We start from the raw sequence: 16,054 nt of genomic DNA, 5'->3' as shown, positions 1-16,054 counted from the left end.
GATGAATGCATAAAGAAAATGTGATATATATATATATATATATATATATATATATATATATATATATATATATATATATATACACACACACAATGGAATATTACTCAGCTTTAAAGAAGAGTGAAATTATGACATTTGTCAGTAAATGGTTGGAGTTGGAGAATATCATGCTAAGGGAAATAAACCAGTCCCACAAAACCAAAGGCCAAATGTTTTCTCTAGTATGTGGATGCTAATTCACAGTAAGGTAGGGGGCACTAGGGAAGAATAGCATTACCTTAGATTAGGTAGAAGGAAGTGATGGGAGGTGAGGGGAGGGGATGTGGGGATAGGAAAGATAGTAGAATAAAACAGACATTATTACTTTATGTATATATGTGACTTCAAGACCAATATGATTCTGCAACATGTACACTCAGAAAAATGAGAAATTATATCCCATCTATGTATATCAAAGTGCATAAATGCATTCTACTGTCATGTATAACTAATTAAAACAATTAAAAAATTTAAAATAAAAATAAAAACACCCCAGAACAAATCATAGGCATAATTTTATACCTGATTTGTATAATAGATGGACTCTGAAGCAAGATTACTTTCCTAGTATTACAGAGTCAATCAGAAGCAAAACTGGTCCAAGACTTCATTCAACATTCATTCTCCTCCTATCCAGTTTCTAATCACAAAAATCAAGATGATTTATGTTGCCAGAGAACTCAAGGAAGGTAGGATAGTACTCGCCTATGTTAGATGATGAGACATCTCAGTTATGAGCTGAGATGTCTGATCCTCTGAGCTTTTGAAGAAACAGCATATGTTAAGTCACAGGCACTACTTAGATGGTATTTGAGAAGTTGTTCTTCCTGAGCTAGATTACTTAATGCAATTTCATCAGCTTCCTGTCATACATAAGACAGACACTTTTCTACGTTAAAAAAGGGTTAAGAAAATGAATAATGGATAATAAAGGCCAGCAGTGTACTAAAATAAGATTCCAATCTGGACTTTCAGTAATTGCTCTCAAGTTTTGGATGCACATCAATTCTGCTCATTTAGATTCCTTTATATTTTCATTTTCCTCTAAGACAAACTATTAAAGTACACTGGCTATCAAAATCCCAGAAGACCTGCATCTAAAGGACAAGAAAAAGTATACAATACTTTGCTTATTTAATAAGCAACTGTTTCAAAAGAAACACTTCAAAATAAATATATAAAAAAGCACTTCTGTAAATAAATATTGGCAGGGTGTGGTAGAGTCCATAAATAAGATTAAAAGTAAATTTCTTCAGGCTCACAGATGAGAAAACAATTAATTACAGTTGGGAGCTTGATCTATAAGAGCCGTTGGTCACCACTTGGATCCAGACTCATGCAGTGTAAATGATTTGGCAACCAACTGTAAAATGATCTATTTATATGGAATCTCTGATATCCTTGATTAAAATTATGGAAAGGTCAAATGGAAAAGCCAAAATACACTCTGTCTCTATTTGTTCAGTAACATGGCTTATGAAGTAAAGAATCTCTTTGTTCTAAGAATTTGGCTAATTTAGACTGAACCAAATACTACTATGATGGTCTCATCCCACTTGGTTTCAGGGAGTTTCCACAGGTGCATGGTTTTCTGTTACTTGAATTTTTACTTCCCGTTCTTTCTTCCCACATATCAAATGCCCATGATCCTCAAGAAGGGGGGAATGAATATTGTCAGTACTAAACATTTTAAAGTGTGTCTGTGACTTTCCAACAAAGAGATCAAGCCTGGCTTTAGCTGTGGGACCTCAAAGAGGAAAAAGGAGGTGACATCTACGTGTCAGTGTTGGCACATCTCCCACATAGGGAATATCAGTTGCACTGCTAAAGGTTGACCCTCTTTATCCTTTTTCAGGAACTACCCATAGCTCTTCTGATGTACACATTAGCAGTTATGTTGTCAGGAATATGTACAATCTCACTCAAGCCCATGAGGTCCAGTATGAACAACTAGCACAGAGAACAGAACAGTCTCCTTCAGTGGACCAAACATCACAATGTAGAGAAGGGAGTATCAGGCAAACTGGGCTTGGATTTTGGCTTGCCACTTTCTGAAAACAGCACCCCTCAAACTCCCTCACCAAGTCTTGAGGAAGTTACTTCACTCCTCTCATTTGTGAAACTAGATTCGAAAACACCTACCCCATGAGGTTACTGCGCAAATTAAATACAAAATATAGGCAAAATTGTTAGCACAGTGTCCAGTATCAGGTAAGATCTAAATATGAGGTGCTAAGATTACTTCCAGCTCTATGACCCAGAGAAAGAATTTGCTGATGGAAAAAAGTCAGCTACCTCTCAAGGTTTTTGTGATGATTAATATACACACACAGTCTTATTAAAACACAGTTTACGGGCTGGGGTTGTGGCTCAGAGGTAGAGTGCTCGCCTAGCATGTGTGAGGTACTGGGTTCAATCCTCAGCACCATATAAAATAAAATAAAGATATTGTGTCCACCTATAACTAAAAAATAAATATTTTTCTAAAGAACAGTTTACTAAAATCCCCTAGTGAAATGCCTAGTATCTGAAGGATATTTATTAAATATTAGCCCAATTTGAATATGTACCCTCAACTTAGTTTCTTGGGATTATAATAATGTAGAACTGATTCAGCTGATGTAAGCAAGAAAAAGTTTAAGATTATTCTCCACAACAATAAAATCTTGATGTTTTATCCCATTCTATTTAAGTGGCATCTTAAGGAAATCGAGTAACTGGAAAATAGATGCAGGATGAAACTGAATACCTTCTTGCTACATGATCATGTTAAATTTATTTTAGGGTTCTAGATAACTTGAGCACACTAGCATCTCTTGATAAAGTCATGTATTTGTGCTTCAAATTTCTAGGTCAATTTTAAAAAAAAGGTGAAAATAGTTTTGGAGAGATAATGAAGTAAATCAAGAAAACTCTGAGAAACAGCTGCTGGGGAAATAACCTGCCACCTTCTTAGCCGTAAGTTTTACAAAATTAATAGTAAAGTTTTCTTTGCTTTTTCTTGTTTTTACTCTTCATTTGCCTAAATGTTTTTTAGCAGGCTTAATGCTTCAGATTTTCTCTGCGGCTAGGCAAGTTCCAGTTGCATCTTCAAGCCACAGGCACTCTTCACAAGCTTGCCTAGAATGCTATGCTGGAAGTTAGAGAGCTGAGTTACTATGAAGGTATGAAGCTGGATGTATTTAGCCACTATTGCCATGAAAACACCTCTATACCCACCTAAAGTTATATACTTAGGATGTATTATTCTGGGGAACTTTTTCAAATACTTGTTTTATACAAATTTAAAGCTAGAGAATTTTCCAGGTCTGGTGATAATCCAAATTCACTGCTTTCCTTTTTCTAAGTCCTGCAAGAATTATGCAGAAACTGCTAAAATACAGTCTTAGACAGTAAGAAGAAATGAACATGATGAGCACTTCAAGTATCTATGGTTTTTCTCAAAAGACCGTATTACCATGAATGATGAAACATCAGCTATGCGGGTGAAGGATTTTCACAAGTGCAGGCTGGAAGTTTTCAGTACTTGTACTTCCTGGCTTTACCACTAGTCTATAATTTAATCCAACTTCAGAAAAGGGGAACAACACACAATAAATGAAAAACTGCACATAATATGATATGGTTGATGGAAGATAAATTAGGATGATCTCTTTTCCTCACTGTCTTTTAATGGGCTTTCTAAATATGAAACACATATTGACTGTAACATTAGACCACAGGGGACCCAACCCAGCAGTTCTTTTTAATGGATATCACATATTGGTGAACTGCACTTATTAGGATAATAGGAAAATTATGGAGAAAGAAATAATATTAGAATTCTACTTTGGTGACAACTGTTTTAGAGCATTTGGAAGCCTTCTCATGCTGTGAATAAAAAATGTATAGAAATGGAAGCCATGGCTCCTAGCAGTCAACTGGCTTGGTCTTGTGGTTTCACACAAGGAAAAGGTCATCTTTTACTCAGACTATAGACAGTGACACACTCAGAGCCTGAGAGAGAATTTCTTCCTCTTAATCACTCATCCATTATTAAGCATGTTCTCCTTGGAACAATCAACAACGAATCAATAAAATATATTCCCTCTGTTAATAATATAGTATCTATCCCCTTGAGGCTATTTTTCCTTGCTTTTAGAATTTGTCATTTTTAGCAAAGCATCTTTCTCCCCCAGATATAAAAATCAACATCTGGTCAGAAAATTTACTTTGAGCCTTTCTAAAATATTAACATGCCCTTGAGTGTACAGTCAGTTACAACCTTTATACATTAGAAAAGTAAACGGGGATACTGGGATATAAATTTATTTTTAAAGTCAAGGTCAAGTGAAAATGGGACCTCTTTTTGTTTGGAAATAACAGTATTTTACAAACTATACCTTTTATAAAAAGCAATCTGTGTAGATATGTATGCAAGTATTCTACTTCATCACAAGTAGCACAACTTAGAAAGCATGAAACAGACCCTCAGTAAATATTTGATGACAGGCGAAAGAGAAAGAAAAACAGGCAGAGGAGAGAAGAGAAAATGAGAAGGAAGGATGCCCATGTCTTATTTCCTATTTACAAAACTCTATCATTTATTTTTTTGACTAAATTATACATATGTTTCTTAGAAGAACCAAACACTTTGACTCTCTGGTATTAAAAGCCTTTTTCTACATGACTGTATAGCCTAAAACACTTCTGTAGTTTTGAGATTCAGTGGAATAATACTGAATATTCCAATTGTATGCACTCAACTCCTTAACTCTTCCCCTGAAATACAGCTTCAAGTATTCCACATTTGTCTACAATAGCACACTGGTGGTTAATTATGTGGGGAATAAAGTTACAATGAAAGCATAATTAATATCTTTCCCTACAAAAATCGTGGAAAAACAACTATAAGATTAAACCAACTGGGGCATCTTGCAGGACAATGAGAAATATGTCAAAGAACAAATTTTTACTTATTGTCTATTAGATGACCAGCAATTTTATATACATTTTAAAATTTACAGTAACCCCTGAGAGTAGGCACAATTATTATATAACTAACATATTATAAAACAAAAAGATTAAGTAATTAGCCTAGCTCAGGATCACACTGCAAGAGAGCATCAGCAATAAAATTCAAACTCAGTTTCCTTTACTGCAAAGCAGATGTTTTTGTCTACTTTATCACACTAACAATTTTATAATGATGAAATGGGATATGGTAAGCTATCCTTCAACTGGATATTTTTCCTTTTTCCTGTTGGCTTTTGAACTATCTTCTTTCCTGCATACTTCTGCTATGTAACCACCTAGAACAGGATGGGAAATATAATATTCACTGCCTCTATTAATTCACAGCTATCCCATTTCCAAGAAAAGGGAATTGTAGCATCAAAATCATGCATCTACCCATGAATATCAACCTTCCTAGTCAACTGTCCTTCTTAGATCTTCAGAAAACTTAAATATATGACTTGGGTTACCAAGCAATAATTGAGACTAAAAGGAAAGGAGAAAAGGTATGAAGAAATGAAAAGCCCACAAGTGATGAGGTTTTCTAGAAGAGTGAGAACAAGAAAGACCAGGAAGAGGAAAAGAGGAAGACGTGCCTTCACAGAGACAAAAAAAAAAAAAAAAAAGATGTAATACATTGTGGGCATGAAGACAGTTTTCTTCGTGATTAGTGACCACTATTTGCATTTCTGTAAAATCACGTCTGAGTTTGCAGGATCACAACAACATCCGCACAGTTGCTGGTTCGTTGTTACATACTGTCCCAGTGTTGAAAAACAAGTCATCCGCCAGCTTAAATATTATTGACTCATTGATTGAATGCTTTTACTAAGAGTGCATGTCGTGATGAAAGGCCAGTCTTTTGTTGTTTTTAGAATACTTTCTCGAGCTGTATGTGCAACTGTATTGTTCTCTCACAGGCATTTTTCAGTTTGCTGTTGAGAAGTACTGAATATATGATAGATCTATACAACTTGCTACTCAAACTATGAAGGTTATGGGGAAGTATTAGATTGTCTAACAGTATTGATGTTATGAAGGAAATACACAACCATTAATATTATAGTGGTTTTGTAAAACATGAGATTGTTATAAAACTATGAATTTTTCCAAACTACAAATAAGTTTCACTATTTGTAGTTTGGAAAACTACAAATAGTGAAACATCCATAGATCAATAGTGAAAAATCCATAGATTTTTTTTTAAATCCCTCCTGTTCATGTACACATCTTTTGTGAGTGCCACTCATCTGGACCACTCTAGAAAGAAGTGGTGCAGACAACCATCTGGTTGCAGAATGGGCCAACTGCCCAACAATGTATAATTAAAAAGAAAAATGATGAGGACAGGTTTGTCATTCAGACCTAAAAACTAACCCTAAATTTTAACGAATAATAACAGCAATAATAATGCAACTAAAAGTTAACTACTTTTAAAAATAACATAATCACTTTAACTATATTCTCTTCTTTTTTATCTCTGAAACAATTCTATAAGGTATGTACTATTGTTAACCCCATTTTACAGATGAGGGAGGTGAGGCTACGCTAACTTGGAGAAAGGAACTTGCCCAATGACACACATTTGGCATTAGCCAACCTGGGACGTCCAATAAGATTTTCTGACTTCAAAGCACTGCTATGCTGTTTTACTGGTACCACCTAGAGAGAGCAAGAATCGTCAGAGTGCTTCTGAAATGACTCCATAGTTATTTAGGACACATGTTTTACACAACCTAGGGAAAACAAGTCAAAGGAAAAACTACTACTTTTGAAGCCTGTACTTGCCAGGCATGTGTAAAATGGTTCAGCCCTCAGTATCTCCTTTTCAACAATACAAAGATCCTTCCTAAAAGGGAAATTACATGGAAAATCTTTGTTGTGGTTTTTTTTTTTTACAAAATGAACACACTCTGATATGTCTTTGTTGGTTTCATATTATCTTCTTTGCCAGCATCCAATTGAAACAATGAATATATAAGTTTCCATTAGCCTCAGGTACCCATGGGGCTGACATTAGGCATATCTTTTGTGTGTGACAGGTGTGCTGACAAAGCCCTTTGTGAGTACCTCAAACCACAGAACAGCTGAGTGGTAATTTTTTCCTTTAGGAAATTTTGGTGGATGATTACTCAGACCTACCTAAAAAGTTGCAGACTTTTTAAAAAAATAAATAAGTATATACATGTGTATAAATAGAAATAAATAACTGAATCCTTTTTGAACTTTCCTAAGTTCAAAAATCCCATAACTAAATGTGCCTGTGAATACAACATTTTGAATGTGCAGACCTCCCTGAGAGTCCATGCTGAGTGGCTACAGGGGGGTTTACCCCACTTTTTTTTCAGGAAGAGCTCCACATAGTTGTTTCCTTGGGGAGCATATTCAATTGATTTCTGACAATATCTGCCATGCCATCCAGTTCTAAGCACTTTTTAAATTATGATATATTTCAGATCAGGTTACATCTTAGCACTATTAATCTGACACAACCTCCCACAAGCCATACAAATTTTAGTAGCATCTTATTTATCTTTTACATTCAAAAGCATTTTGACTCTGATCCATAATAATACAACCATGTGTTTTTTACTATAAATATGAAAAGGTTTTCTCTCAGAATCCATAATTCAAAGTGGATATCGCATGTATGTGCTCCACATTTATAGCCCAGATTTACACCACCCCCAGAACACTGTGGGACTTCTGGTGCCACAGGGCCTTACTTAAAAAGTGTGACTTGTATATCAATTTTTATTTTAAGGGACATCAGCCTATGGCTAAATGCATAACTTGAAGTTACCAGTATAGTTGTCATCTGTATGATACAAATACTCACCTTTATTCTACCAGAGCAAATTTAAAGCAACTTTTCTTGAAGTGAATCTTTTTTTCAAAAACCTTGTATAAGATAAATCATTGGTGAATAATTCCAGGAAAAAAATTCAAAAACAAGAGTTCAACACTATTTTTGTGAAAAAGTTCTGATACTGACTTAGGTTTGGCAAGACAGATGCTAAAGTGTTGAGATGTAAAGAATCACATTCCTCATCCAGAAGTTGCTTTTACGTCTTTGCTGACTCTAGAATATAAATCTACTCCTAGAACATAACATGTTCTCTTTTCTTTTTTATTTTTTGTTCCTTCTTCTTTTTTCTTGTTTACACTGACTACTAGAGATGAACTGCAAGTTTCCACTTTTATCATTAACTGGCTCTAATGTGAATTTCTTTTCTAATTCCATGCTTCAAATTAGATAAAGTGAATTAGTATCATCTTTGATTCTTCTATAAAATTTATGATGCATTTCTTAAAAGAAGAGATCCCATAGCAATCTATAAAATATGGACAAAAGTTCAGAAAATTAGGACTTTATACCTATTAACATATATATATATATATATATATATATATATATATATATATATATATATATATATATACACACATACCTAGGTCTCCTCAGTTACCACTTAAAACTAAGAATAGCTGGGCTATGATCCCAAAGGCTTGGGAGGTTGAGGCAGTAGGATCGCAAGTTCAAAGCCAGCCTCAGCAAAAGCAAGGTGCTAAGCAACTCAGTGAGATCCTGTCTCTAAATAAAATACAAAATAAGGCTGCGGATGTGGCTCAGTGGCCAAGTGCCCCTGAGTTTGATCCTGGGAAAACTAAAAATAACGTACAAATTAATTTCTGCAAATACTGCAATTTGAGTTAATTTCAAAGTATTCTGAACTTCAAAGTATTCTGAACCAGATATGTTCACATTCCAGAGCTCCTCTTTTCACTTACTGACCAAATCACATGATAAAGAAACCTCAGACTTAAACTCAGGAGGATCCTTAATCCTAGAAAATAAAATAAGACCCTTTCCTCAGGATCATGAAACCATATCACAAATCTGCAAGCCCAGAGCTTACATCTTCCACCAAACACAGGCACTGAGTGAGAGGTCCTCACCTGGGTCAGGTGGCACACAGGCACAGGAAAAGTGTGTATTGTAGCCCACTTTGAAGTCAGAGTTGATGGGGTAGTAATCTGCTAGTTTGATCATCTTCTTGAAAGCATCATAGATAAAGATGAAGCTAATCAGAGAGGAGAAGCCCTCTTCTGTGAAACGAGTGAAATACTGCACCAAGAAGCTGGCATCAGTGGCTACCAAAATGAGACACAGGAAGGCTGACCACAGGCCGATCCAAAGGCGAAACTCCAAATAGTCAAAATTATGGTCCCTGGAAAGAAGAACGAAAGGTATTTAGACTCATCTCCAATGAAATACACAAAACACAAAACTACCAAATGCCTACAGTACAAGCTTACTTGATTTTATCTAGAAAGATTTGAGATTCAGGATTTGGTTTAGTGATATTATTATGCAACCATATATGATTCTGAAAGTTTCAGGAAAGCACATGGAAAAATACTCATAAACTGTATATGAATAACTCACTAATTTTCTCATTCAAAAATATGGTCCCTCCATTCGTGAAGCTCACATAGCAAACAATCTAAAAGGAAAGCATTGAAAGCTCATATATATTTGATAAATGTCAGTTTTACTGGCTAATAAACATGTTGTAACTCCAAGTCACTCAGGGAGATGAACTGATAAAAATAATTACATTATAAAATACGAAGTGATTGTGTCTTGGAAAAAGGAGTAAATAATTCTGACAAGTGGATGGATAAAGTTTTATGGGGAAAAAAAAAGGGTGTCTACGAATAAGTAGAAACTTTCCAAACTTACTAGGAAGAGTCAGACTAGGAAGAGAAAAGAACATTAAAAAGAGATGTGGCATAAAGTGGCATAATGCTCACTGTAGACAGAAAGCCACCAACAAGAGGAGACAGGATCAGAAACATGAGCTGCTGTCTGATCACGTTTTTTGTCACGTGATAGCCAGATACCATCACTTTTCACACAGTTGCCCACAAATTTCATGTCCTTTGCTGAAATTGGGTACAAAGCATCTTGTGACCACCTTTTTCTTGCCAATGCTTGTCCCATAGCGGACTCAGAATAGGTGACCTCTATCTAATGAAGCTACTCTCTTTTGATATCTTCCCCATTTCTTATAAGCGAGTTAGCTCAGGATTTCCAACTATGAAAAGATGGGTCAAGTGCTGACATATTATGATTTCAAACTGATTCCCTTAAAATTATGTAAAGAGTACCTTACAATAATGTTTAACTCATAATTTATCTGTGATAAAAGCAGATAGGAACACTTCATACCTAGGAACCAAGAACTATGCATGACTGAAGCTCTTGAGCCCACAGGTTTCTAACAATTGTTAACAATGTATTTTAGCACATTTCCGAAAGCATCATCTCTGCTTTCTCTACCACTGACCCAGTTTGGGCCTCCAGTGAGTCTTTTACCTGTAAGAGCCTCTGAACTGATACCTATGCCTATCCTACTCAAAATCATTTTCCACACAACCAAAATGATCTCTTAAAATGAAAATAAGATACCTCAGATTAAGACCTTTTGATGGCTTCCCATTGTTCTCAGAATAGAATTTAAATTCTCTATCTCTTGCAGTGCCTGGCATATATGAGGTACCCAATTAAGACTTGTAGATGAATGAATGCAAGCCTGTAGCTTAAGACTTGACTGAGACAGTGACTACATTTGTCTATGAACTATTACTTTAAAGTAGGAGAAGACTGACCCTGTGTTAGCTAAACACTATCAAACACTAGAATTAACAGTTCCTTAGACACTGTGATGGTTCATTTTGTGTCAACTTGTACCCATATATTTAGTCAAACATACTGAGTGTTTAGGTGAGGGTGTTTTTAGAGAAATCAACATTTAAATTGATGAGCTTTGAGTAAAGCAGATGGTGCTCCATAATACCCGTGTGCCTCATCAAATCAGCTGAAGACTTACTAGCACAAAAAGATTGGCCTCCCTAGAGGCATGAGAGAATTCTCCAGTAGACTGTCTCTGAACTTTATCTATAACATCAGCTCTTCCTGGTTCTACAGCAGACTCAAACACTTCAGACTCAGCAGAAACACTGATTTTCCTGGGTTTCCATGCCGCCAGGCTGTCCTGAAGATTTTGAACTTGCCAGCCTAGAAAAGCATGTGAGCCAATTCCTTATAATAAATATCTTTCTGTATATGCATCTTATTGGTTCTGTTTTTCTGGAAAGTCCTTATTAACACAGATACCAATTTGTCAATATGCCTCATTTTATAGATGAAGGTATCAAAGCAATTGGAAGCTAAGTCGTTTACCCAGTGTTAAGGTGTTAATGGTAGGGGTGGGCCAGAAACTAAGTATCCTGATTCTTGGACTGCTCCTTTTAAAAATTACACCATGAAAAAAAATAAATAATAAAATAAAAATCAAAGGGAAGAAACACTACAGATCTCTTTCTTTTACCTCCCTATGAGGACACAGGAAAAGGGCGACCATCTACAAGCCAAGAAGACTTCCCGCCCCAGAACCCAAATCCTGCCAAAACCTTGGTCTTTGACTTTCCAGCCTCCACAACTGCCAGAAGTAAATCTTTGTTGCTTAAGTAAAGAAATAAAAATTACACTATGGTTCCCCTATATGACTTATACTTAGCTCAAGACAGGTTTGGCATCAACATTATCTTCGTTTCTCTCCTTTCACCAAATTGCATGAATTAGCATACATTGCCAAAGCAGGTTGTTACTGACCTTGAGGTAGAAAATTATCTCCTATAGATTTTCTGAAACTTTCTGAAGATGGTTTTCCCATTCCCTTCCAGTTCCCTTTATGGCTATAGTCCTACTGTTAAATCCTATGTGTATCTTTGTGAAATAAGTACACTACAGAATAATACTACAAAACAAGCTGAGTTGTAGGAATTTGAGATAATTTACATTATCATCCAATGAGTCAGTGTCAGATAAGAGTTAAGAAACACTTTTTAGTACCTCTGATCCAAGAGACATTTTCCTTAAAAGTTTAGAACAAAATAAAAATGAGTTTAAAACAATGGCCTTGCTTTCCTACCAAGATGAAAGTTAGAGCAATCTTGATTTATGTAAGAATGCAAGTAAGGGCCAGGCATGGTAGCACATGCCTGTAATCCAAGCAACTCAGAAGGCTGAGGCAATAGGATCTCAAGTTTGAGGTCAGCCTGGGTAAACAGAATACAGTGGTAAGTTTTCTCTGAGATCAATCCCCAGTACCACAAAGAATAAAAAAAAAAAAAAAAAATGCTAGTGGTTATTATAGAATTGATGTTTACAGGTACAGGTGAGAAACAAATTTATTAACTAGCTAATGGCTAGGAACACCATAAGTTTGGGTACAAAGGGAAAGGCACAGATAAACTTCAATCGTAAACCTAAACAACGTACTCAAGTTGCTCTAAGAGCCAAACATACTCCAATAGTAGTTCGATGAGAACAACCTAAATGAAATAATTAAAACCAGTGGCACTTCATTAAAAAATCATGTGCTGAGAGCAGCAAGAAGAAAAGAGAAATGAGAGATGAGAAACTTTTAAATAAACTGATGATCTGTAATGACTACACTGAACCCATAAAGTAAGAATTTACCCGTATCTCCAAAAATGATAAAATATGTTGGGGAAAATCTGGGTAAGACAAAACAAAAAGTTTCTTTACTAAAAGACCTCTCAGATCCCAGGAGGAGGATGCAATACAGAGCACTTTCCAGACTGGTTGGGAACACAAAAGCCTTTTTCCATGGGTCATCTAATGGGCTTAGGAATCGATGAGACACATTTTGGGAAATAGCAATTTACTAAATACTTTTTATCTAGACAAAATATTAGCACTGCTGCTATAACACAAGCAAATGAATACATTCACAGCACATGAATGAAATGTTTGCAGCATATTACTCAATGATGGATTTAAAGCATGGTTTCTCAAATGTTTCTCATTGCTTTACAACTGTTTTCAAATAAATTACTTGGAACTATGCAACAGTACCAATTATGATGAAACAGAAGGGAAAGTGAGAAAGGAACTTGCTTAGTGAAAGGAAACCATCTCTATCCTACAATTATCTAAAGCAAACCAGGATGCAAACATTTTCTGTAGATTAAGGCTCTGATCACATTTCATCCAATAAATCTTTCTGCAGAGGTTGTGCGTATTTGTTCCTGTTTATAGTACATGCTTGTTTAATCTTTCTACAAAGGCTTTCTTGTCTCACGAAATGTTTTCTTAAACATATAAAAACTGTTTGACTCCTTCTATAAACTGACATGAATAAAATTCTTTCCAATGTTCTCAGAATTACTACAGAGATCTGTAATAATGTCCTACAGAAAACTCACAAAATTTAAAATTTAGGACTTTAAATTCTCAGAAGATTCTTCCTGATGTTCTCAATCCAGTTTTCCAAAAAACTCATTCTCTCCTTGATCTTGTGGACATTTTTTTGTGACACACACAGTTTTAAAGTTTTGAGTCCTTAAATCCATGAAGTACTATGTAGATAGTGACTATACTCAGAGTCCTAAAAATGTACAACCTAGAATATGGAAACAAGGAGTGCTAGCAAGTCACTGAAATTCTGCAGTCTAAGGATTGAGACCTGCCAGTAAAGGTATTCACTCCAGAGGTATCCAGTACCAGAATACTCCATTTTATTTTGAATCTATGTGTGTGCTAACATGGCCACTTATATAATTCATTTAACTCAATGCTCCCCTTCTTACAATGAGAATTTTCTAAGGGAAAATACTGATATTATTGTCATGTTCATTAGTAGTGTCTAGTGATTCCTTAAGAGGCATGGGCTCTGGAGTCAGAAAACAGAAAGTCAAATCCCAGCCCTACCACGCACTGGTGATGCAACATTTGGTAATTTACTCACTTGCTCTGTGCCTTCTTTCTCATCTATAAACAGGATGCAGTCCTTACCTTACAGGATTGCTACAAGAATTAAATGAATTTGTACGTGTAAAACACTTATGAGAATACTTAGTATGTGATCAGCCTCAAATGTCTGTTATTATTCAGTTGAGTTTTGAAAGCTGTCTTCAATGAAGAATACTGGTACTGGGGTTAGGAGCTGTGACCAAGTATAGAGCATTCACTCTCTCATTTAGGAGCCATGTGGCCTTGAACAAGTCATTTAATTTATTTAATGATTCAGTTAGGATCATGACAGAAAACAGCATTCTCAAGTGGGAGTCTGAGGAAAACTGAACATAGATGCTATCTGCAGAGGTGTAAGAATGGAGAGGCGCTTCTGGACTAGCAATAGCAGGAAGCCATGACTAACTGCAGGCTTGAAAAGAACCAGGAAGGAATGGAGTCAGCAGAGCCTGGTAAGGGCTACAGCCAGGTCAGAGGATCCACCTGACACAGGCTAAAGTCTTAGCAGATAAGCCACTGCCAGACTGCTGTGCTAAAGCAGAAGTGGGGCCAAGCAGACATACTGGGACCTCTCTCTCTCTTCCTGTCCTGCTGATGCTCCGAATAGCCAAACCCAGCAGGAAGCCTGAAGGCAAATGAACCTGGGGTCTAGTCCATAGGTGAGGGACCCTAGGGCACAAAGCAGGACAGTAAGAATGACTGGGAAAGGAGAAAGCAGAAAACAACAGATAGGAGTGAGTTGAACTAAATGTAAAATAAGGGCTGGGCTATGTAATTGTAAGGCCCTTTCCAGTTCTGAACCTTATTATTCCAGTATTCAGCCTGATTCTTGGATCTATCTAACTGCTATTCTGTGCTTTATCTGGACTATGAATGTTCTATGATCCAACCATTATAATTTATAATTAGGTGTATATATACATACTTGCTGAAATTAAATAGAAGCCTCTCAAAAACTAAGACGGGTCCCGTGCTGCTTAAAATAGTGAGTGGTTGACCCGCAAAGAGACAAAAGACCGCTCCAGAGACAGCAGTGCCCAGGAAACTCTCCAACACACCCTGAAAGAAAGAAAATACAGGTGTTAAATAAACAAATCTATTTTTCTTCCACTTGTGATGTTAGCAGGAAAATGAAGCTACTTGAATATATTATTATTAGGTCTCTAGCAAACAGACCAAGAATGAAGAAAGACTTACTGACATAAATGCTGCTACCATGTATTTCATCTCATATAGTTAGTCATTCTTGTTCAAGGGCTGGATTGCTCCAAAGAACTATAATGACTGTAATGACTGGTATATAAAGCATAAAAGGTAGCTCTCATCCTTACTTAAAAATAAATTGATGATTCTGTCAATAAATGACATTTTATAAACCCATGAAATGGGTAGAAATCACTTGGTACTTTTTTCAATGTTTTAGCCTGATTTCACCTTGCACAGAGTAGGCACTTTAAAGGAGCTGTATTTTATACACAATATATAATACAGTTTTATAATACAGTTTGCTCCATTTAAAAAAAAAGTAGTTTTACTTTTTTTTTTAATGGAGCAAACTGTATTATATGCACTAATGGATATGTCAAAATGAAAACCACTATTACATATAACTATAATGCACTAGTAAAAACATTAAAAAGGAGGGGCAATCTCCAATGTCCTGCAGTTACTTCTTTACCAACATTTTACATGCAACACTGCAAATGTGTTTATTCCTGTCTCTCCTTTTAGCAAAACAATAATTTTTTCTTTCTGTTTGTATACAAAGTATATTCATACCAATTCGTGTCTTCATACATGTACTTTGGGATAATAATGACCATCACATTCCACCATCATTTCTAATCCTATGCTCCCACCCTTGCCCTCCCACCCCTCTGCCCTATCTAGAGTTCGTCTATTCCTCCCATGTTCCCTTTCCCTACCCAACTATTTCAGAAAAGCTTTTGAAATGAAGTGGATAGCAAAGGAGATTTTAAAAAATGATTTATACTCCATCCTGAAATATCTATAACACCAATTTCAAAAAAATGTTATATAATCACTGTCCAATCTAAATTTATATACACGCTTCAATTAACTTTATCTCTCAAGGAAACAAGTATGTAGGGATATGAATAGCTAAATTTGTGTGGTCATATCTCCTTGTAGGTATATCTATGGAAAATAATC

At 35.8% G+C, this 16,054-nt stretch overlaps 1 protein-coding gene across 3 annotated transcripts in view; it reads right to left on the bottom strand.

Annotated features, from left to right (window-relative positions):
• Positions 1–16,054, bottom strand: part of Slc4a4 (solute carrier family 4 member 4) — a 335,968-nt gene that overhangs the window by 71,104 nt on the left and 248,810 nt on the right. For all 3 annotated transcript variants that reach the window (XM_071614333.1, XM_027950854.2, XM_071614332.1), the window contains exons 13-14: positions 14,808–14,941; positions 8,995–9,266 (exon numbers count right to left, since the gene is read on the bottom strand). In XM_071614333.1, coding sequence (XP_071470434.1) covers positions 8,995–9,266; positions 14,808–14,941 — 406 coding nt within the window. The remainder of the gene's footprint in view (positions 1–8,994; positions 9,267–14,807; positions 14,942–16,054) is intronic.

The sequence above is a fragment of the Marmota flaviventris genome, chromosome 7 (assembly GCF_047511675.1).
Source record: "Marmota flaviventris isolate mMarFla1 chromosome 7, mMarFla1.hap1, whole genome shotgun sequence".
NCBI classification, from domain to species: Eukaryota; Metazoa; Chordata; class Mammalia; order Rodentia; family Sciuridae; genus Marmota; species Marmota flaviventris.
The sequence above is the reverse complement of the archived record's forward strand: the minus strand, read 5'-3'. Positions and strand labels throughout refer to the sequence as shown.